A 24,877-nucleotide genomic window follows, 5' to 3' on the forward strand; every position below is an offset into this window, starting at 1 on the left:
ATACTGTGATAAATCATATAATACCTATAGAAACCACCAGCAGAAGCTATACAAACAGATTCACTGAAAACCCTGCAGATAAATTTAAATTGAATTCTAAAAAAATGTTCAAGTAACCCACAGGAAGGCAAGAAAAAGAAATCAAGAACTGAAAAAGGGGGGGGAAAAATGGCAGAATGAAACCCCAGAATATCAATAATTACATTGACAGAAATTGACAATGTAGGTTAAAAACATGTCCCAGATATATGCTACCTACAAGAAACTCATATCAAATATAATTATTGTTGAAAGTTAAATAAAAGGAAAAAAGGTATATCAAGCAAACATTAATTAAAAAAAGCCAGGAGTGGCTATATTAACATCAGATAAAATAAACTTCAGAGCAAAGAAAATTACCATAGACATTACATGTAAAACAAACAATACCAAGAAGACATACCAATTCTAAATGTGTATATACTAAACATACCACAAAACAAGATAAAACATGTGGAGCAAAAACTGACAGAATTGAAGGGAGAAATAGACAAACCCACAACTGCATTTGGAGGCTTTAGCACCCCTGTCTCGATAATTGACATAAAACTAGATAGGAAGTCAGCAAGTACATAGAAAAACTCAACAGCACAATCAATCGCCAGAATCTAATTGACATTTATAGAACACTCCATACACCACCAGCAGAATACACATTCTTTTCATGTTCCCATGAAACACATATGCCAGCGTAGACCATATCCTAAGCCATAAAACACCCGTAACAAACTGAAAAGAACTTACAAAATGTGTTCTCTGACCACTGGAATCAAAGTAGAAATAAGTATCAGAAAAAGTTTCAAATATTTAAATACTCAAGAAAACTCTGATGGGTCAAAGAGGAAGTTTTAAAGGAAATGTTCTAAAAATGGAAATGAATGAATATAAGAATGCACCATATAAAAATTTGTGAGCACAGCTGAAGCATTGCTGAGAAAAAAATGTACAGCACAAATGCTGACATTAGAAAAGAAGACAAGTTTCAAATGAATAATATAAGCTCTCCCCTCAAGAAGACAAAATAAACACAAGGCAAGCGGGAGGAAGGAAGTCAATGAGATTAAAAACAAAACAAACAAAAAACAGAAAATTAATGAAAAGAAAGCTGGTTCCTTTAAAAGATCAATCAAATCTCCAGCAAGTCTAACAACAACAAAATCCAAGAGAGAAAAGACACAACATCAGGATGAAACAGCTATCATTATAGACCGTGCACACATCAAAGGATGATCAGGAAATACTGTGAACAACTCTACAGACATAAATTTGACAATTTAACTGAAATGGACCAATCCCTTTAAAAGTATAAACTATTATAATACACCAAACATAAAATATAAAAATTGAATAATTCTATAACTATTAAGTAAATTGAATTTGTAAGTTTAAAACTTCCACACAAAAAAATTCAGTCACAGATAGTTGCACTGGAGAATTCTACCAAACATTTAAGGAAAACTTTACACAGTATACACAATTTATTCAGATATTAAAAGAGGAAGAAACGCTTTCCAATTCAGTTAATGAACCCAGTGTTACCCTGACACCAAAACAGACAAAGAGCATACACACACAAATACACACACACATACACACACACAAAACTATAGACCAATAATCCTAATGAATATAGATATGATAATAGTAAGCAATACATAAACAAATGGAATTAAGTAACATATAAAAAGAGTTGTGTTCCATGATTAAGTGGGCCTAATTTCAGAGATACAACAAAACATATCAATGTAATCCATCATACTAAAAAAAAATTCATTATATCAATTGATGCAGTGGAAGTACTAGACAGAATTCAACATCTAGTCATGATGAAATCTCAAAAAACTAGAAATAGATGGGAACTTCCTCAACTTCATAAAAACCATCTACAAAACAGCTATAGCTAACATCATATTTAAAGGTGAAAGATTACATGCTTTTCACCTAAATCAGGAACAAGAAAAGATACCACCCAGTCTTGCCATTGCTGTTCCACATAGTACCAGGCGCTCTGGCCAGTGCAACAAGTCAAGAAAAGGGATAGAAGGGATATAGATCAGAAAGGGAAAAAACTGCCCCAGTTTTCATGACATGATTGTTTATGTAGAAAATCCCAGGGAATATACAAAAAACAAAACAAAAAAACCGACTCTCCTAGAACTAATAAATTCAACAAGTTTGCAGGATCCTAATAAATAAAAAACCAGGGTCTGTAACATCCAAAACAACTGAAGGCTCAATTGACCAGAAGTCAGTGCTGAGTTACTGAGGTGGCGTAGCACTGACTGCTGCAGCTGTGGGAGCCTGGACCCAGCACTGACTGCTGACGGGGCTGCAGATCAGGCCCAAAAAGAGGTCTGGAGAGAGAAACAGGATCTGATCTGTAGCCTCCATGGCAGCTATTGACCAGCCCTTGCCTCTCTCTTTTGCTTGGGGCCTGGCTAGCAGCTTAGCCTCTCTTTCTCTCAGGCCTTTTCTGGGGCTGCTTATCAGCCTGCCTCTCTGATCAGGCCCATTGATAGGTTTGGAGATGATGACTGGCATAGAAACTGACTAATCAGAACCAAATCTGGGTCAACTGTGAGGAGACAATGGCTGTCTAGGAGGTGGAGCTTTTGACACTGACTGGCATAGAAACTGACCAATCAGAATCTAATATGGGTGAACTTTGAAGGCAGGACCTAAGATAGGGGCTGAGGAGGGGTTCTAAGGGCAATAGCTATTTGGTGTAAGGTATAAGAAAGCAGTTTAATTTTTTAATGACCAGTTTGGCAGCATAGTGCACATGTCTGGCTATCAGTCCAGTTATAGGGATTATGTATTTTTGTCTGCCAAGAGCATCTTCTCCTGCTGAAAAAGCCCCTCTCCCCCATTTAAGCAATCCTATCCTATATAATCTACCTATGCTACTAAAAGGGTGATATGCTAATTAGACCAGATTGACCAGCCATCTTCCAGACATCCGAGTTCTTTCTTGACAAAGCCATGGTGTTGGGGGCCAAGGCAGAGGCCATTAAGGGCAATCATGCCATCGGGGGAGAGTAGTTGGGGGTGAGATCAGGCCAGCAGGGGAGGGCAGTTGAGGCAACCAGGCCTGCAGGGGAGGGCAGTTGGGGGCAATCAGGCAGGCAGGCAGGTGAGCAGTTATGAACCAGCAGTCCCATATTGAGAGAAGAATGTCCAATTGCCAGTTTAGGCCTGATTCCTATGGGACTTCTGGCTCCTAACTGCTCACCTGCCTGCCTGCCTGATTGCCCCTAACCTCTCTGAGATTGGACATCCCCCAAGAGGTCCCTGATTGGAGGGGGTGCAGGCTGGGCTGCGGGGAACCTCCCCCCATGCACTAATTTCATGCATCAGGTCACTAGTATAAAATAACCATATGGCAATCAATTGTATTTCTGTGTCCCAGAAACAAACACATGAACACCAAAATTAAAAATACAACACCATTTACTATCATGCAAAACAAATGAACACTTCTGTGTAAATCAAGCAAAAAGGCACACGAGTTGTGTGCTGAAACTACAAAACACTGATGAAATAAATCAAAAAGGTATAAGTAAATGGAGAGATACCCTGTGTTCGGGCATCAGAAGACTCAGCACAGCAAAGATGTCAATTCTCCAAATTTTATATACAGGTTCAACACAGGTCCCATCAAAATCTCTCAAGATTTTTTGTATGTATAGACAAGATTTTCTAAAGTCTGTGTGAAAAGGCAAAGGAGCTAGAATAGCTAAAACAAGTTTGAAAAAGAATAAAGTTGGAGAAATCATATACCCAATTTCAAGACATTATACAGCTACATAACCAAGCAAGTGTGGAATTGGCAAAGAGATCAACACAGACCAATGTAAGAGAACAGAAAACCTGCAAATAGACCCACAAAAATATGCCTAACTGATGCTGACAAAGGTGTAAAAGTAAAGGAGGCCTTTTTCAACTAATGTTGCTAGAGCAATTGGACACCAATAGGCAAAGTAAATAAATGCATAAATAAAAATCCTGGACATAAATCCCACACCTTATACAAAACCAATTCAAAATGGATCATCAATTTCAATGTACAATGTAATATTTAAAAACTTTCAGAAAAAAATTAAAAAGATAATCTTTGGGCTAGGCAAAGAATTCTTAAACTTGACACCAAATGAAGAATCCATAAAAAGGAAATTTGGTAAGCTGGACTTCTTATCAAAACTAAAACATTTATTCAATGAAACATCCTATTAGGAAGGTGAGAAGATAAGCTACAGATTGGGAGGAAATATAAAACTACATATCCAACAAAAGGCTAGTAAAGAACATGAACAACGCTTAGAACTCACAGAACAATAAAAAACAATAACAAAACCAAAACAGCCACTATTCCATTAAAAAGGATGTAAAGATGGCAAATTTGCAGGTGAAGAGATATTCAGCACCATCAATCATAAAGAGAAATGTAAATTAAAACTATAGTAAAATATCAATACAGACCTATCAGAATGACTGAAATAAAAAATAGTGACCAACCGAATGCTGATGAGGATGTATAAAAAGTAGATTGCTCAGACATTGTTGATGGGAATGCAGTCTCTTCAAAAACCTAAAGATACAGATATCAAAATGACCTAGCAATTTCATTTCTGGGCATTTTTCCTGAAATGAGTATTACAATTACACAAAAACCTATACGTATATGTAAATAGAAGCTTTATCTGAAATAGCCAAGATGAAGAGGAAAAAAATCAAACGTCCCTTGATGGGTGAATGGCTACATCACCTGTCGTGATGCAGGTGTGCGGTGGACGACATAAAAGGAATGAACTTTCGACACATGCACACGGTAGATGAGGCTCTAGTCTAGAGAATTACACTGAGTGGGGTGTGGGAGGGCAGGGGGGGAGGGGGGAGAGGGGGGAGGCCAACCTCAGAAGATTCATACGGTATGTTCCATTTATATAACATCCTTGAAATAATGCAGATTAGTGGTGGCCAGGGGCTAAGAAGGGTGGGGGCAGGGGGAAGCAGGTGTGGCTAAAAAGAGATGGAGAAGTCCTGTATTTTAACTTTCTCAGTGGTGACATCCTGGTTGTGATGTTGTACTAGAGTTTGGCGAGATGATAGCAAGGGGAGAGTCAAGATTATTTCTTACAAGAGCATATGCACCTACAATTACCCCCAAATAGATTTATAGTAATTTAATTTAAAAAAAACAGAACTCAAGAGCCAAGAATTGCTTCTTCCTCTGTGCGCTAAGCATGCTTCCCACAAAGGCAGATGTAAAGAGCTACCATGCTTCTGGAATCAGGGGAGGGGTGGTGAGTGAAGAAAAGCAAGAGATACCCAAACTACCTCCCAGCTGCCTTGTACCCCAAATACCACTGTGCTGCCCATGATTTCATGGAAGTGAAGGCATGGCCACAAGGGAAATGGAAGAGAGGTGTCTATCACCTACACACATGGGGCATGTGGAACGTGGCGGGCCTGAGGGAAGCAGGAGAGCATCCCGGAGGTAATGAGGGTCAGGGTTCTGGCAAGGAGTACAGGCCATTCAGTCTATGGCCACAGGCCACCATCACGGCTGCATGGACAGTGCCCATTCAACAGGTGCCGATTTTCAGCTGACCAGATCTTTCCAGAGAGGCTGTGTCCCCAGAGTATTCCCCAAATCTAATAAAACTTATCACTTGGTGAACATTCTCTGCATGCCAGGCACCAGACCACTGCTTGCAGGCCCTCTGCATTGCCCTGGGCCTAGCCACCGGGCGGGCTGCCATCATCGTGTCCTAGCCTAGGGAGCCGGTTTCAGGGCACAACAGGGATGACGGGTCAAGGCCAGCCCTCTTGCCCTGGACCACGTCCCTCTTCTTGTGTGGATGCTCTGGCCTTCATGTGTCCTCTGTGGGAGGGAGCCCTGGATCAAGCCTCCCTTCCCCACAAGAGGGAAGACAGCATTCAGCCTCAAGAGCCCAGGCGGTATTTGTGGGCCAATTAAATCAGAGGCTGCTAATATGTAATTGGTTTTAAGACCAGCAGACTGCCTATCTCTGGTTGACAATATTTAAGTAGCCAAACGCCCCATTCTGAGTGGTGGATGTAAACCGTGACCGAGGCCTTCTGCAGAGGCAGCCGCCTTCTGTCAGCTCCTTCCTTGAGAGCAGTGCCCCCTCTCTGATTGGCTGCTGGGGGTAAATATTTTTGGGACTGTGTAAACGGAGGCATCTGCCTCCAAGCCTGTTGGCAGGATCTCCACAGCAGCACCCAGGAAAGCCAGCAGGCTGGAGTGGGGTGGGTGGGGGCTCTCCGAGCTGGCTATCCTTTTCCTATAAATTGACAAGCGCTGTAGTCTTCCAGACTCAGAGCTGAATGTATAATTAAATTTCCAGACCAGGATAACAGTGTTGGTTCCTTCTGGGTTCAGAAAGCCACAGCTCGCTGGGGAGGGAGGTCCTGAGAGGACATGAACATCCCTCCTGGAGTCCCTAAATTATGGGCGCCTGCCAAGCCCTGCTACTGGGTTAGGCCCAGCTCTGCAGCTGACACCTCTAAGGGTGGGGTTCCCTCAACCCGTGGGAGACACAGCCTCCTCCATTCCTTGAGGATGAAATTCCCCTCGGGGCTATAAATGAAGACCTAAAGCAATAAAGTGCCCAGGACAGGGCCCAGCATCAAGGGGGACCACCAGGCACAGAGGCCACTAACAATGGTGTCCCAACCTTGGCTGCACCAGGTGGTGCTTAAAAATGGAGATCCCAGGCCTTCACCTGTCCTATTGGGAAAGCACTGGGCCTGAGGATTCTGGTGTGTGTGCGTCTGTCTGTGTGTTTTTGTGTGTGTGTGTGTGTGTGTGTGTTTTAAGGCACCAGCCAGAGAACCCGGATGTCATCGCCAGCCCCAGTCACGAGGACAGAAGTTGGCATAAGCCTCAAGTCCCAGTTGGCACAGGAAACCCTCCTGGGCTAGGACAGGTAGAAGGGTGAGGCCCCCAGATGACTCTTTTTGGAGATGCTCCTTTGGTCTTAACCTGTCTACTTGTGTCCTAATAATCCTGCTTATTCCAGAGTCCCCAATAAAGACCAGTGATGGTCCTGGTGGGGCTGGTAACTTTTACTCTCCCAGGAGGGCTCTCGGCACTGGCTGTGGAGGACCAGGCTGCCAATGGAGATGACAATACACACAATGTCCTGCACCAGCTTCTCAGTGAGCGCTGTATGAGAAGCGCTGTGTCAGGGGCAGTGGAGGTGTGGGGACACTGGGCACATAGGGAAGGCATGTCGTAGCAGACATCTGGCCCCATTGCTTGTGGGCTGTGCCACAGTGGCATTACTGGACCTCTGTGACCTCCACCATCTCAGTGGCATAGCAGGAAGGGTGGGCTGAGGAACCTGGGACCTCACAGAGGAAGCCAGCCTGCCTGGAGGTGGGTGAACCACCTCTTTTGTTGAGGAGAGAGGGTTAATGAAATCAATTGCCTCGCTAGGCCTCAGTTGACCCGATGATAATTTAAGGGCAGCTTTCATCTGAGCACAGGCCTCATGCCCAGTTCCTGGAAGGGAGGTGGAGACCTTGGGCCTCCAGCAGAGATGATTTGAAAAGCACCTACCCTGAGGTGTTAATTGTGATACCGCTATGGGCTTGAAAGATGTCTTCATCCCCATAACCACCAGACAGGTATGTCTGGAACTAGGAGAGTAGCTTCCCAGAAGTTAAGAATGTGGGAGTATTTTTTGCAATGATGACCATTGTTCCTGGGTCTGTTGCCCTCTCCTTTCCTCCTTCCTGAACCCTTCATAATGCCTGACTAGGAATGGTTGGTTCCCTTGCATCATTAACTTCTTCTGAATGCATTGTCTGTTCACCTTCTGCCTCAACTGAAGGTGGTATCCCCTGAGGGTTACACATCCCTGTGCCTTTTCAAAGAGGTTTCCTTGAGACTCATGTACCCAAGGGCCAGGTCAGGTAGGTGACTTTATTCTCCCTGTTCCCACTTCTAAATGACTCCTCCTATCCCCCTTCCCTTTGGAGTTGTACCTGCTAGACTTTTATCTTCCCATCACAACCAACACTCCCTTCATTGCCGTGTTCCACTGACCTTCTCACAACTCAGCATCGTGCAGATCTGGGCTGCTGATTCAGCTTCCTCCTCCCCATCACTACTCCAATCACTGTCCCGGTAGTTTCAGTGTCCATGTGGATAACCCAGCTTACATCCTCTTTTCTCAGACTCTCAACCTCCCAACTGTGGCAGTCCAATGTCAGTCCCAACTCCCCTAATCACATCTGGAAATTCAGTACCAGGGACACCTCCTGAAGTCTCAGTTTCAACCATCCAACCTTCTGACCAGACTTGTGACCATTTGGTTCACACAGTCAGTGACCCCCATTGCAACATGACTCATGTCAATGACATCCCCCAAACCATGAACCATACTACCTATTTCCATGATCCATTATCCACCTCTGTCTTTCACTTCCCTCCCATCATGAGATAAATTGTGTTCTCCCAAAATTCCTAAGATGAAGTCCTAATTCCCAGTTTTTCAGAATGAGACTGTGTTTGGACATGGAGTATTTACTGAGGTAATTAAGTAAAATGAAGTCATTAGGATGGGATCTAATACAACTTGACTGGTGACCTTATAAAAAGATAAAATTAGGACACAGTGTAAAGACCAAGGAAAAGACAGTCACCTGTAAGCCAAGGGGAGGGACCTCAGAAGAAACTGACTCCTCTGATACCTTGATCTCAGACCTGTAGCTTCCAAATCTGTGAGAAAATGCATTTCTGTTGGGTTAGCACTCAGCATGTGGCACTTTGTCATGGCAGCCCTAGCAGACTCAGTTTAGATTCCAACATTATATCCATTCCTTTCCCACACCTTTCCCCTTTCCCTCAGTCTTATTCATCAACCTTGGCTAAACCTGGTGACACACCTTCTCCTTGCCTGAACCCGAGGAGCTGAACATTGTGGAGGGAAACTGCAAAACAATGCTAATTACTTTTCCTAAATGTACGACCCCAAATCCTCAAATATGAGCTCAACACAGTCCATAAATATTATCAAGTTTCATGAGTAAGCTCTCTTTTCTACTTTCCAAGAGGGCCTTTCTCTTTCTTTCTCTCTCTCTCTCTCTCTCTCTCTCTCTCTCTCTCTCTCTCTCTCTCTCTCTCTCTCTCTCCCCTCACCTGAGATATTTTTTCATTGATTTTTAGAGAGAATGGAAGGGAGGGTAAGAGATAGAGAGACATCGATGTGGGAGAGACACATTGATTGGTTGTCTCTCACATGCGCCTTGATTAGGACCATGAATCAAGCCTGCAGCTGAGATTCATGATCTTGACCCAAATCAAACCTAGGACCCTTCAGTCCATGGCTAATGTTCCATCCACTGAGCCAAGCTGGTTAGAACTCATGCATTCTCTTTTGTCTTCAGAATATCATCCTCTCTCCCTCAGCTCATAGCCATGCCCTGGTAATCTGAGACCAGTAGTCACTAGTTAGAAACCTCCTCATAGTTCCACTACCACAGCACAGTCTTATGGACTTCTGGTCTTCATTTTCCTGGCACCAACCAAAGGCCTCTATTATCTAGGTTCCATTTCCTTCTTTCTTTGCAATAACTTTACCCCTTTATTTATCTTCTCTCTCCTCATTAACAATTCTCCTATAGGATTATGTCCATGTATTTGTCTACATACTACCATGCCCTTAAGTTTACTAATAAAAACACTTCCCTTGATCCCAACCCTCTTCCAGCGATTCCCACATTTTTCTGCTCCTTTTAATCCCATAATGTCCGAAAAGAGTCCTCCACACTTACTAATTCTACTCATTGACTTCAAACACAATTTCCTCCTGCTGTTGGATCGCTTCTATCAGTATATGACCATTCATTCTTCCCACTACTCCAGTCTGGCCTTTGTGAAGGTCACTGGTGACGCTTCCTTGAGCTCTCTGCAGCATTCGGTGTGGCTGGCCACTTCTTCCTTCCATCTTGGATCTTTGTGACTCATCTGGTTTTCTCTTGATTTCAGGGCTGCTTTCTCAATGCCCTCAGCATCTTTCTCTATCTGACCTCTGAGGCCCCATTCTTCTGCTTCTAGATGATCTCACTCAGGTCCATGACTAAATATCACTTACGTGCTGATGGCTCTCAAATTTATATCTCCGTGTTGACCTCTCTCTTGAGTTCCAGACACATAGATCTAATTTGATGTCTCCACTTAGATGACTCAAGGCATCTCAGACCTGACATACTTGGAAAGGACTTCTCCATTTCATAGCCACTGTCTCAACCTGATTCCCATCTCAGCGAATAGAACCACCATCTATTCAGTTGCTTAAATAAAAGATCTGGAAACACTTTTCATTTCTTTTATCCTTCTTCTATGTTGAAACATATCTAGACCCACCACTGTCTTTCCATCCTCCCTCTTAATCCTACCCAAGCTGTCATAATATTTTACTTTTATACCGAAACTGTTTTCTAAATGGTATTCCTTTTTGCCTTCTGTGGAAAAGAGCTGCTCCAGAGAAGAAATGGTTTCCTGCCACACAGATGACACAGTCCGTGCTAACTGGATTAATTGAATTTCCAAAGGCAAGGCGTGTGCACCCCCTCCTTGCTGTCACGCTTCCCCCAGAAACAGTACTTCCATTCAGAAAACCAGATCAAGTGCCATTAACAAATTAATTCCGATTAGGGCAGCCCAAGCACTGAGACCTCCAGGCAATCCCTGGCAGTCCTGCAGGGAGATGGCTTGGCCTGGCCTGCTAATAAAGTGGAAACCGTACTGGAAGCAAAAGTGATTATTTTGATTCCTGTCACTGTCCCCGGAGGGGAGAAGAGTGGGATTTGATTAGACCATGGTCTACTGAGGGAATGAACTCACTTTCAAATGATGTTATTAATTCTCACATTTGGAGGCTCAGTTCATGAGAACAGGCTCAGCTCTCAAACTTCCCTGTGGCCTGTGCAACCCTGATTTAGAACCAAGAATTCACAGATGCCCAATAATTGAATAAAAGAATAGTTCATTGGTAAGCAGGAAATAAGTCTGGGCCCCAGTTTTCTTAAGAATCCTTCATTCTTTTATTTAACAAATACAACTGGGCCCCTATTGTAATTGGCAGAGCAGGTTCAAAGTTGTCTTGGACCTTATTGACTGGGGGAGGGCAGCAGATAATCATCAGGAATCAAGCAAATGGAAAAGTCTGGGTAGTAAAAAAAAAAAAAAAAAATGCAATTAAGAGGAGAAAACAGGGCCAATGGACAGAATATGATTGGGGATAAATGCTCAAGGAAGACCTGAGGTGTTGAAGCTGAGCTTTGCTCTGGACAGTGCAAAGAGCTAGACAGTCCGGTGGACGAACATTCTAGGGAGGGAACCAGAAAATGCAGTGCCTATTGCCAGAGAACCAGGCCCGCTCCCTCTTCACTCTACCAGTACCGTCAGCATGGCCACTTTGCCAGCCCTCTGCTCTCCTCATGGTACTGGGCAGAGCAGATGTCCCTGATAGGTAGTCCACTTTACCCACCCCTAGTCTGCCAGCCTGTATGCCACCCATCCCTCCTGCAGCTCTCACTCTTCTCACAGAGATTTGCACAATTTCCACCTCTTCCAACAAAGTCTTTTGAAAGCTTCCCAATTAGAAGGGCTCCCTTCCTGCTCTGAAGTCCTAACTCACTTATTGGACACTGCTGTCTCTGCTACCTTACATGGGTAGATATCGCATTACTGTGTATTTGAACCTGCTTCCCCATGCCCTCAATTCCCTGCTCTTTACTAGTGGGCTGGAGAGTACTTCATCCTCTCTATCTCTTACACGCCGCAGGCCTACCACAATCCTCAGCTTGCAGACACTTGGGGAGTTTAGATAGACACCTGGCCAAATGAAAACCTGAGGGGCAGATGAAAGCTTATGGAAGTCTGACCTCTCATCCAGGAGTCTCTAACATGAGCAAGAAAAGGCTCTCCCAGTTCCTGGGAACAGAGCTGGCTTTGGACTTAAAATGTAGTTTCCAGAAGGATGATTTTAAAATGTTAAGACTATAACTGGATTTCTTATAGGGGTGCTCGGAAACTCTCAGCTTAATAATGAAAAGTTTAGAACCAAAAATTCATATAAAGAAGGCAGCCAACCACCCTCCCAGAGGTGGGCTCCATCCCAAATCCTCATCTGATGGCTCTCCCAGCAACTCAGACCTCTCAAATGAGAACCACCCCTTCCAACAAGTAAAACATAACTGCTTCATTGCTGCCAGCCTTCCTCCAGCTCAAAAACTTCCTGCCCCAGGAACATCCCAGGATTCCAGGGCTAGCCAGTGTCACCCAGAGCTGGAGCATGGTCAGATGAAATAAGAGGGTACCAAAGGTGCCTTCAGCATCAAGCAACCTCAGCTGACAGCAAGACTTGCCACCGGGTCCTGAGTTGGAGGGAGGCCTCAGCTCCAGTGCGATGGCAGATGAGGATGAGGCATGGTTCCCGACACTGGAGGTGGGAAAGCCAATGGAGTGAGGATGAGATGGGCGTGGAGATGTGCTGGACACTGCGGCTGACCTTTCACGAGGACTGTCCTGGCCTCAGCCCACTGGCTCCTCCCGTCTGATGTCAGCAGGCCGATTGGAGGCAAGCGTTCGTCCTCGTTGGAAGCCATTTTGACTATCTTTCTCAACTGAGTGAACAGATCCCCCTCACTGAGACGGCGGAAATTAATGACAACATCCAAGACAAAGAACTGTGGGGAAACAGGTCAAACACATCACTCACGGCAGCCAGGCCAGGTGCCAGGCCTTCGCTGAACCTACAGATCTGAGAATGGCCAGAGATGTTGAGGCCCAAGGTTCCCATGTAGTCATGGCTCCGAGTAGTCACAATTTGGGGACCACCTCAACTTTGTTAACTGTGCTGGACGCCAAGCTGCTTCAATTCAAAGAAGTTCACATTAAACTTAGCAAAATGAACCCTTGCTGTTGTGGTTCTTAGTTCTTATAAAAGCATTACAGTTATGGGGACTTGAGTATAAATTGGCACAACCATTGTTGGGGGACAGTGTCTATTAAAACTAAAAATGTGCATACAGCAATTGTGCTTATAAATATACATTTTAGCCTAAACCTTAGAGAAACATATACCCTTGTGCCCTACTCTCCCATGCCCTTTCTTCCCCTGTTCTTATCAAGTATATGGGAACGTACATATGAGCAGTTTGCAGCAACAAAATGATAAAGAGAACTTAAATGTCTCCTGTAGGAGAATGCTAAGTAAAATGTATGTACTTGTCCAGTGTATGCCTACCCAGCAGTAAAAAAAAACAGACGAAATAGTTTCATATTCAGCTATAGGGATAGATCTCAAACACACTATAGTGAGTGCAGATAAAAAGGCAAGGAGGTCCCAACAATCTGCAAAGCTGTCTGTCCGTGTATAGTTTCTGGGAAGGTCATGGCCTTGGTCACTGCATGTGGAGGGTCTGGGGCCTTGCAGGGTCTCATTAATGACCCTGAGTCCATTATCCAGGCAACTCTTTGACCTGACCTGGAGGGTCAGGCTGGAATGGGAGCCCACTGAAGGTGTTCTTAATCAATGACTCTCCTCATTCTGAAAATCCAACCAATGGCGAGAAATGGAACTGACAGGGAGTGTGGAGATCCCACTTTGGGGCCACTCTGCTCCAGTTCACTGTGTGGCTCTGGGAGGGGATGAGCACCCTTGGAAAAGCAGGAATGCCTGAGCACACATGTGTCCTCCCCGGGCCCTAAGGCTGCCGCAGTGGGGGCCGCTTACCTGGTTGCAGCAGGCCACAATGATGTGCTCCGGCTCAGGCATGACACTACTCTTCTGGGCCACCAGTGTGTCCTGGACGTGGCCAGGGAGGCGATAGGAAGAGAAGAGGCCGTAGTATTGCTTCATACAGAGCTGCTGCCCAGACAGCTGGCCCTTGGCACAATCAGTGGGGATGGAGTGACTGGAGGGGGAGAGTGGGGAGCAAGGCAGGAAGTCAGAATTGGTTCTACTGCAACTTGATTAGGCAAAGTGAGGCACAGAAATGAGAACTGCACTATGATGGCAGTCAAAGAGCTTAAACCTCCACTTTTTAAAGTAGTGGAATGCCCATTTCCATGGCCAAGAAGATCCTAGGGGATTTCCTGCACCTTCATTAGTCTCCCTCATTCCTGCCTCATGCACTTCAGAGCAGATCTTAACCAATCAGCCCCCTTTGCCTTTCTTATGCTAATCTTTGCTTAGATGCCTTCACCCCCACCTTGTGCTCAGCTAATTTGTTTAGAAAACCCCTTCTAGTCCATCATCTCTTCTAGAAGCCTCCTCTGAGTTCAAGGCAGAATATTCTCTTTTCCCTGTGGTCTTAGCATGTCTTATGTCTTTCCTCCCTCCTTTTCCCTCTTCCTCCTCCTCCTCTCTTCCTCCATGTTTCTCTCCCCTTCTTTCCCTCTAACCTTTCAGACAACAAATGTTACCCAGCACTCCTTTGTGTTAGGCACCATTCTGGGATCTGGAAAGATATAGTTGCAAACAAGAGATGAGTTTCCTGTTCTAATGGGGTGCAGGTCCTGGAATACGTCAGTGGGCACAGATAACAAGCAGCAAACTGGTAAATGGGAGGGTTTCGGGTAGTGAGCTAGGGTGACAAGGTGGCCAGGGACAGTCTTGCTGATGACTGGATATGTGAGCTGAGCCCTGAGGGTAAGAGGCAGCCATGAGAAGAGCTGGGAGGCAATCAGGTGACTGGGTGGATGTCCCACCACCCTGCTGCTCCAGGCGTGAGTATTGAACGGAACTGTAAAGACCAACCTACACAAGGGGATCTTATAGGAACATTTGTAGCAGGAATCTTATGTCTTTGCATCCAATAATAAAAGTGGTCTCATCACATGTTAGAACATAAAACAAGTCAATAAATTTAAGAAGATTGGTCATGTTAGACATCTTCTCTGTTCACAATGTTTTGAAATGAGAAATCAATTATAAGAAGAAAAAAACCCCTGAAAAACACACAACACGTTACTAAACAATGAATGAGTTAACAATGAGATCAAGGAAGAAATAAAAATAATGCCTTAACACAAATAAAAATGGGAACACAATACAAAATCTAAGGGACACAGCAAAAGCAAACCTACCTAAGAGGAAAAATCATAGCATTACAGGCCTATCTCAAAACAACAGGAAAAAAATCTAAAATAAACAACCAAACCTTACACCTAAAAGAATGAGGAAAAAAGCCCAAACACAGTAGAAGAAGTAAAATAATAAATATCAGAGTGGAAATATATGAAATATAACCTAAAAAATACAAAACCATTTCTGAATGCAACCATTTCTGAATATTTGTTTTCTATTATTTAACTGAATTTATTTATCAGTTAATAGTAATGTTTTGGTGGAATCTTTAAGGTTCTCAGTGAAACTGAGACCTGGTTCTTTGAAAAGATAAACAATATTGACAAACCTTTAATCAAACTCACCAAGGGAAAAAGATAGAGGGCCCATGCCAAAACCGGTTTGGCTCAGTGGATAGAGCATCGGTCTGTGGACTGAAAGGTCCCAGGTTCGATTTTGGTCAAGGGCATGTACCTTGGTTGTGGGCACATCCCCAATAGGGGGTGTGCAAGAGGCAGCTGATCGATGATTCTCTCTCATCGATGTTTCTAACTCTCTATCCCTCTCTCTTCTTCTCTGTAAAAAATCAATAATAATATAGAGGGTCCAAATAAATAAAATCAGAAATGAAAACCAACAAGTAACAACTGACAGCACAAAAATACAAAGGATGATAAGAAAACAGCATGAACAACTACTAGCATATGTCAACCAATTGGACAAAGTGGAAGAAATGGATAAATTCCCATAAACATACAGTCTTCCAAAAACGGAATCAGAAGAATCAGAAAATCTGAATAGACAATTACAACTAATAAAACTGAAGTAGGAATCACACACTTCCAACAAACCTGAGTCTTGGACCAGACAATGGCTTCACAGGTGAATTGTACCAAACACTCAAAGAAGAAACAATACCTAACCTTCTTAAATGATCCCAAGGAAATCCAGAGTAGTGAAGACTTCCAAACTCATTTTACAAGGCCAACATTCTCCTAATTCCAAAACCAGATAAGGACACTACAAAGAAAAAAAATTATAGGACAGCCCTAGTCCGTTTGGCTCAGTAGACAGAGTGTTTGGCTCAGTGAACCGAAGGGTCTTAGGTTTGATTCTGGTCAAGGGCACGTACCTCTGTTGTAGGCTCCTTGGGGTTTGTATAGGAGGCAACCAATCCATGAGTTTCTCTCACATTGATATTTTCCTCTGTCTTTTCCTCTCTCTTCCACTCTCTCTGAAAAATCAATGGAAAAATATCCGCAAGTGAGAATTAAAAAGAAAATTATAGGCCAATATCCTTAATGAACATAGATACTGAAATCCTCAACAAAATATTAGCAAACCAGATCCAGCAATACATTAAAAATATTATATACTATGATTAAGTAGGATTTATTCTAGGGATGCAAGGTTGGTACAATATATGTAAACCAATAAATGTGATATACCACATAAAGAAAATGAAGAATAAACCATATGACCATTACAATAGATGCATAAAAAATATTTAATGAAGTCCAGGACCCATTTATGATAAAAATTCTCAGGATAGTGGGAATAAAAGTATGATAATAAACAAGTAATCTTTTCTGTCAAGGAACAGTTTAGACAACCTCCATGTTTGCTCATGTTACTTAGTAGCTGCCATATTGGCCACATGACTTGCAGTTCCCTGGGGGCCGCCATCTTAAAATGACAAAGGTCAACCCCTTTCTTTGAATTAGCCAGTGGTTAAAGACTATGCGCCTGAGCTCCAATTGAGAATGAGGGGCAGGTCACGAGCATCAGAATTAAAAAGCTGAGCAGACTGCCTGCTCAGTGTGTGTGTGCTCCTAGACCATGTACTGCACACCCTCCTGCAGGAGTAAAGATGTTTGCCTTGCTGCCTGGCTCCCCAGTATGTTTTGTGTTCTACCAGGACCCCTAAATTTAGGGGCTTGCCTTATTTCTAACAGAGGGAACATATCACAACATAATAAAGGCCATATGTGACAAACCCACAGCCAATAATCATATACTCAGCAGGCAAAAATTATAAGTATTTAGCTTAAATTTGAGATCAAGACAAGGATGTCTGCTTTCACCATTCTTATTCAGCATAGTATTGGAAGTCCTAGTCATAGCAATCAGACAAGAAAAAATAAATAAAAGGCATCCAAATTAGAAAGGAAGAAGTAAAACTGTCATTATTTGCAGATGATATAATACTGTATATAGAAAACCCTAAAGACTCCACCAAAAACTACTAAAACTAACATATAAATTCAGTAAAGAAGCAGGATACAAAATAAATATTCAAAAATTGGTTGCATTTTTAAATATTAAAAATGAACTATCAGAAAGGAAAACTAAAAAAACAATCCCACTTACAATAATATAAAATAAAAAAAATATGTAGGAATAAATTTAGCCAAGGAAGTAAATTTGTACTTGGAAAATTATGAAACACTGAAGAGAAAATAAAAATAAAACCAAGCATACACCATGCTCATGAATTAAAAAAATAACATTGTAAAAATGTCTGTACTACCCAAAGCAATCCATAGATTCAACACAATTCATATTAAAATAGCAATGGTGTATTTCACAGAACTAGAACAAATAACCCTAAAATTTATATAGAATCACAAAAGACCCCACATAGGCACAGCAATCTTGAGAAAGAAGAACAAAGTTGGAGGAATCATTCTACCTCATAACAAACTATACTACAATGCCGTAGTAATCAAAATAGCATGGTATTGGCATAAAAACAGACATATAGATCAATGGAACAGAATAAAGATCTCAAAAATAAACTCATGCCCATATGGTCAATTAATACATGACAAAGGAGGAAAGAATATATAATGGGTTAAAGACAGTCTATTAAATAAATAATGTTGAAAAAATTGAACAAGATATATACAAAAAATGAAACTAGATGACTTTCTTACACCATATACAGTAATAAACTCAAAATGGAATACACTTAAGTATAAGGCTTGAAACCATTAAAATCCTAGAACAAAAGTTAGGTAGTAAAATCTTGGGTATTTCTTGTAGCAATATTTTTTTCATATATATCTCCTTGAGCAAGGGAAACAAAAGAAAAAATAAATAAATTAAACTATCTCAAACTAAAAAGTTTTTGCACAGCAAAGGAAGCCATCAACAAAATGAAAAAGACAACCCACTGAATGGAGAACATATTTGCCAACAATACATCTGATAAGGGGTTAATATCCAAAATGTTAAAGAGCATATACAATTCAACACCAAAACAATTTTAAATATTGGTGAAGGACCTAAATACTAATAGATACTTCTCCAAAGAGGACATACAGCTGGCCTATAGACACATGAAGCTTAACATCACTAATCATCAGAGAAATATAAATTAAAACCACAGTGAAATATCACTTCACAGCTGTCAGAAAGGTTATCATCATTAAATCAACAACAAAAAAGTATTGATGAGATTGTGTAGAAAAGGGAAACTTTTTCCACTGTTGATGGAATTTAAAATTGGTACAGCCATTATAAAAAAAAATACGGACGTTCCTTGAAAAATTAAAAACTTAACTGCCTTATGACCTCATCATTCTACTTCTGGGAATATATCTGAAGAAATTCAAAACACTAATTCAAATGAACATATGCACCCTCATGTTCATTGAAGCATATGTATAATTGCCAAGATATGGAAGCAACCCAAGTGCCCATCAATAGACAAATGGATTAAAAAGTGCTGGTACATATACACAATGGGATTTTACTCTACCATGAAGAAGAATGCAATCTTACCATTTGCTACAGCATGGTTGGACCTAGAGAGTGTTATGCTAAGTGAAATAAGTCAATCAGAGAAAAACAGAGTAATATTATTTCAGGTATACGTGGAATCTAAAGAGCAGTAGAAATGAATAAAAAAACAGAAACAGACCCATAGATGCAGACAGTAGACTGATAGTTGTCAAAGGAGAGGGGTGTGCTGGGGAACTGAGTGAAAGGGTGAAGGGATCGAAAAGTACAGACTGGTAGATCAAAACAGTCACAGGGATATATTATAATAACTATATATGGAGCCAGTTGGCTACTAGAAATATCAAGAGGAACACTTTGTAAAGTATACGATTGTCTATAAACACTCATCTTTACACTTGAAGCTAGTACAAAATAATATTGAATGTAAACTGTAATTTAAAAATAAAATAAGACATTAACTAACAAAAAGTGATCTCATACTTGGCACCATTTTTTACTAATTAATTTTTGTAATGTTTTACAAACATTTCATATTTACAAACACCACTGATTGATTGAGGCAGAAAGGAAAGTGGAGTTGAAGCCAAGTAAACAGGCTTGGGCTGAGGAGAACCGCACCTCAAGTAGCAGGTGGCAGGGTTGACTCACCTGTCCTGCTCCTACAACTCTCCCTTCTCCCCCCTCTCCTGTGTGAGCTCCAGATTCCTGGTACACATGCTCGTGTGTACATATAAGGTATGGAGGAAGGGGGCATTTTAAAGGGATCCAGGCAGGATAGTGCTTACACCAGGAAAAGGAACTATTGGTGGTTGGGGCAGCTGGGTAAAGGTCATTCTGATGCTGGGGTGGGTGTGGTACCACCTACTCTTGACAGGAACACAGAGCTGAAAAATGTCAAGGTCACTGCCCTCGGAGCTCCTTGTGTATTGTGGCCGGGAGAGAGGAGAATCCGGAGGCACTGCCTCTCGCAGGCGGCGCCCAGTCCTACCTGTCCAGCATGGCCTTGTAGCTGAGCACTCCCGAGATGAGGTTGGCGGCAAACCTGCAGAGAGATGAAGCCTTGGCCTCTCCTCTCCGGGGCCCAGCCTCCCACTCTCCCTTGCTCCTTCTTTCTTTCTCCCCACATCCTTTCTTTCCCCCTCCCTCTTTCTATCTCTCCCCAAACTCAATGACCCCCGCCCCCCAGATGCCAGGTCTGAGAGCTGCCCTAAGAAGATGGGCTACCTGCTGCCCCGCCCCACCGCTATGCTGTCAGCACTTCACAGGCTTTGGGTTAAAAACGGTGCCCTGGAGAGAACTTCGGGGAGGAGAGGAAACCAGAAAGTGAATGAGGAGGCGAAGGAGGAGGGAGAGAAAGCCAGGAGAGGCCACAGAGCCTCCGGAAAGGGCTGGAAGAGCAGGGGATCTGCCCAGGAAAGGCTCGTGCTGGGCTGGCCTGGGCGAGCACCCTGGGTTTTGGGCAATTCTGTCTCCTGGGGAAAGTCAGTCATTTGGTCCCCTCAGTGCTAATGAACAGGAAGTGGGTGCTGAAGGAAAGCACACCAGAGAGCCGTGCCACGGATGGTGTCACCTTTACTGCTCATGGCTGAGGAGCCCGGCTTAATTGCATCAGGAGGAAAACGCCCGCTCCAGTGCGATTTTGAGAACTGTTCTCAGAAGTTGTTCATCCATTCACTCACTTCCTTTTGCCAGGAGGGGTGGGAGTGGGGGCTGGCTACAGGGGAGAGGGAAGGTGCTCCCAGACCTTTGGACTGGTCTTGGTGAGGAAGGACGGACTGGGATCTCCCAACCATCGCTGAACCCCGCCTCTGGGTGACGGGCCCTGCCCTCTGTTATTTTCCTCCCCCGAACTGTCTCGCACTGTGTCCCACTCAGGTCTTAAAACCAGAGACTGGATTTGGAGCTCAGTGGCTGCTGCAGGGAGATCCTTGGTCCTGCCCCAGCCTTGCGTGAATGGTCCCTCCATCGTCATCAGCGGGCCCAGAGGCCATTGCAGCGGCTCAGTGAGCCGGGAGATTGCAGCAGATGGCACGGGCTCTGGCGAAGGCAGCTGGCGGGAGGAAACCTTTGCCAACTCCTCGGAGCCTCTGTTTGGAGCTGGGGCTGCAGGGGCCTCTCAGATCACCTGGGCAATGTGTCCCACAGACAATCCTCGAGTGCTGGCAGGATCAGAGGGGACCCACCTTCTCCCAGGGCCTCAGCCAGGTCAAGATTGCTATGAGGACACCGGGGTGCCCCGTGTCCTCCAAATAAATGCCTCGGAGGCAGACCTGGGTCTGTTCCTCAGGGGCAGCCTCACCTAACTACTTCCTTCCTGACCTCACGGCCTGGGCACACACCCCGCCCCCCCCCTCCGTGTCTCAGCACCACTTGGCCTCAGAAAGCTCCGCCCAGACTGAGCTTCAGCTTTCCTTCCTGGTGGGCGGGGGGGGGGGGGGGGGGGGGGGGGGGGGCAAGACTTCCTCAGGCAGCTCCCCCGCTGTGAGGGGGAGCAGGGGCCTCACCTGAGCTGGTCGTTGGTGTCCTGGAAGTGCTGCCGGGGAAAGATCACAGCGGGGCTGGAGTTGACAGGCAGGGCTAGGCGGTTATTGAGATACATGTCGTTCAGCCAGTACTCAGCCACCTGCGGGAGAGCAGGGGAGGGGAGCCATTACCCACAAGGGCCACACACACCCCTCCCACAAAGGCACCTTGCCTGTGGAGCACACTGATCGCATCCTGGCAGCCCTTAAGGCCAATCGGGACACTTCAATGGATCACGCACTTCATTCATTCATTCATTCATTCATTCCACAAGTATACATTGCACCTAGTTATGTGCTAGGGCCATGTTTCACAGCCCACAAGCCTGCCCTTCAGCCTTGCCCTGACCTCTCTCCTCTCTCCCCCATCCCTGTGCCCCATCTGCCCTGTCTTTGTCACCTACCTGTCTCTCACCCACATCCCTCTGTCTCCAAGTCTGCCTCCTGCCCCATGGGTCCCTTGCCTGCCCCCGCCCCTAGTCAGCCCTCTCCCAGCGATGCTTACCCAGTTGGCAGTCTTCTCTTGCCTCTCCAGGAGCTTCTGCTGCAGGGTCTCACCCAGGCCCCCTGGGGCCCCAAACTGCTGCACGATGGCCTGGCTCCTCCGGAACTGCTCCCTGGGCACCAGGTGCTGCATGCACTGCAGGTACGTGGCCAGGGTCTGCTGCAGGGGGGGCACCGGGAGTTTGGGCAGCTCCTGGGAAAGAGGGTCACAGGTCTTACTGTGCCTGTCTGTCATGTGTGGCCCAGGCCTGTCCAAGTCTATGCCTAGGGTCTGTCTGCATCTGCTACCTACCATTCTTGCTTCCTATCCTGAGACTCGTCTGTTTCCAGGGCTCTGCTCAGCTCAGCAGAACTGTGAACTTAGGAGGTTCCTGTTTTCTCTCTCCCATACCCCAGCTCTGACCCCAAAGGAAAAAAGGGCAGAGGAAAAGACCTGGATTCATCCCTGACCCTGCTGCTGACTGGCTGTTTGATCTTAAACAAATCACCTCTATCTCTGTGCCTCAGTTTTCTCCCCTGTCAGATGGCATCAATAACCTTCATCTCTTTAGGATAAGAGATCATTGATGCGAAAGGCCCATCAACTACAGTGAATAAGTCTAAGATGAAATTGTCCTGTTATTGATAGTGATTGCTAGTCATTCTTAATTTAGGAACTGTTCCCAGCTGGAGCTCCAGAATCCGATTGACTCTAATGGAGAGCTGTGGACAGGTGGAAGAGGGTGGGAGACGTCGGTCATTGCTTGTCCCAATGACCAGAATTCTGCAAGATGTTTCCTGGGAAGGTGATTCATGCTCTGGGCTCCTTATTCAATCCCTTGCAGTTATGAAACCCAGACAGGGGGTTCTGCTCCGTGTGGGTACGGGGGTGGGGTGTCCTTCCTCTCTTAATCTTTCTCAGTCTCAGATTCCTCATGGATAGGACATAAATGACAGGTCCTACCTCAGAGGGGCCCGCAGAGAATGAAATGAGAGAAGCAACTGGCTCCAAATGGGCACATCATTACATGTTACAATGTTACTGTCCTGATCCTTCCAGAGGAATCCCCAAGAGGAATCTCATAATCTCTAGGGGCCCCATACTTCCCAGTTTACCAGCTGTGTTCTTCAGGGGTCTCACAGGTTATGGTTTAGCCCCGTTGACAGATGAGGAAACTTAGGCCCAGAGAGTGGATAGTCTCAGGTCATCCAGCAATTTGGTGGCAGAGCTGAGACCTGAAATCAATCTTCATCCAGTATTCATTCTGCTCCTTCCTCAGCTGTTCTCTTCCGTCTCCCTTGCTCTCTTTTCTACCCCCTTCCTTCCTCACTTAGCTGGCCACAATTGGAAACCAGGAATTTTCATATTACCCCTTAAATTTCACAAAGTTGGCTGCCTTCTTTCAGGGGTTTCTCCTCTCTATGGTGGTGGATGCGAGGGTGGGGCAAGGGGAGTGGTGTGGTTGTCAAGGAGATGTCAAGAAGACAAGTGTGGCAAAGGGACACACACATGCGACACTGTGGGGAACAGATGTGCTCTATCACTCTAAGGTCAGTGGAATGGGAGGGAGAAGGCCTTCCTGGGAGGGAGGTTTGTCTCAGGTCAGTGGGAAAGATGGTGCCTGCAGCTCCAGGGCTGAACTAGTGACAATAGCCAGGGCTGGGATGTGGCACGGCTTACCTAAGCCAACTCTCCTGGGCTCAGAGCCATTGGAAGTGGAGCTTGGGCTCGGGGAAGTCCTGGGAGATAAAAGTATCTGGCCTAGGTCATGGGCTCTCCCTGGACTTTGGGGTTAGGGAATGTGCCTATCAGCATTCCCCTTGATGTGGGAAGTCACCCACTGCCCATACTATCATGAGAGTGAATCAAGGAACTCGGAAGGCTGGTGGACCTTGGGTCTTAGCAGGACTAGTGCCAAGCACTATTGTTCTGTTGAGATAGTGGTGGCCCAAAGCAATTTCCTGACCTAATTAGCCTCAACGTTTACTGAACCTCACCGATCTTTACTGATCTTTATTGTCCTTAGAGATGGTCTGTCTGCTACCTGTTTGCCGTCCTTTACTGAGGGCAAGATGTGCATCTAAAACTGAGTGAAAAGTGGACAAGGCCAGGTGTCAGTGTGCCTCTACAGAGAGAGGTCTCCACCTGGCCCCCATGCCTTCTACATTCATATTTCTTGTCTAATGTTTTCACTTGTGCATCAGTCCCTTCTGCAGATCCTGAACCCCTGCCACAAAAGTTGAGACACCTTAAAGCTGTTCCTAGAGCCGCCAAGCCCTCCAGGCTCCTCAACGGGCTCAGGCAGGGATGCAGCCCGGGCCTGCTGCCCAGGAGAAGGGAGAGCTGAGATTAGGAAAGTGCTGAGGGCAAATCCCATTCAGGATTATTCTGGAAGCCAAGGGCACGTGAGTGGGGAGAGTAGGGATAAGGGAGAGAGCTCCAAAAGTTACTCACGTTTTCCTCCTCACCGCTGAGAGTTTTTGCTGCCATCTTCTGGGGCACTTTTTCCAGGATGGGCATCTTGGTGACTTGTGGCTGAGGAAACAGAGTGCAGATCTGTTGAAGCAGAGAGCCATCAACACAACAGCCCCATAGACATGCCTTTCATCTCCTGCTACACCCTGTGAGGGGGCCACAGCTGGACAGTAATGTTCATGGGTCTCTTTGTTGGCCTGGCCCCAGACCAGCCGTCCTGCACAGTGTCCTCTCTGAGCCCCCAAATAAGAGAGGGCAGGGCATGAAGTGAGCCTCCAGCTGGTACCTACTCCAGCAGACTGCTGTCACCCGAGCCCACCTGATTCCCCCAGGGCAGTGTGGGAGGGAGCAGGGCTGGGCTTGCCCACTCCTCATCCAAAAGGGGTATGGACAGACCGCTTGCTTTGTTCTTGTGTGGGGCCCAATAGATGTGTGATTTGCAGATTAAAATCTCTTTCTCACTGGCTTCGAGTTTTTCCAGGGCGGCATGCTCAGTGCCT

The 24,877-nt window shown here is 44.9% G+C and overlaps 1 protein-coding gene across 1 annotated transcript in view; it reads right to left on the reverse strand.

The window, feature by feature from the left end:
- CHAT (choline O-acetyltransferase) overlaps window positions 1-24,457 on the reverse strand; it is a 45,562-nt gene extending 21,105 nt beyond the window's left edge. The window contains exons 1-6 of the mRNA XM_036461198.2: window positions 24,357-24,457; window positions 21,924-22,115; window positions 21,401-21,519; window positions 19,885-19,938; window positions 13,815-13,995; window positions 12,588-12,765 (exon numbers count right to left, since the gene is read on the reverse strand). Of these exons, the coding sequence (XP_036317091.1) occupies window positions 12,588-12,765; window positions 13,815-13,995; window positions 19,885-19,938; window positions 21,401-21,519; window positions 21,924-22,115; window positions 24,357-24,422 (790 nt within the window). The 5' untranslated portion in view covers window positions 24,423-24,457. The remainder of the gene's footprint in view (window positions 1-12,587; window positions 12,766-13,814; window positions 13,996-19,884; window positions 19,939-21,400; window positions 21,520-21,923; window positions 22,116-24,356) is intronic.
- Between the last annotated feature and the right edge of the window lie 420 nt (window positions 24,458-24,877).

Source organism: Pipistrellus kuhlii, unplaced genomic scaffold (assembly GCF_014108245.1).
Source record: "Pipistrellus kuhlii isolate mPipKuh1 unplaced genomic scaffold, mPipKuh1.p scaffold_m20_p_35, whole genome shotgun sequence".
NCBI lineage: Eukaryota > Metazoa > Chordata > Mammalia > Chiroptera > Vespertilionidae > Pipistrellus > Pipistrellus kuhlii.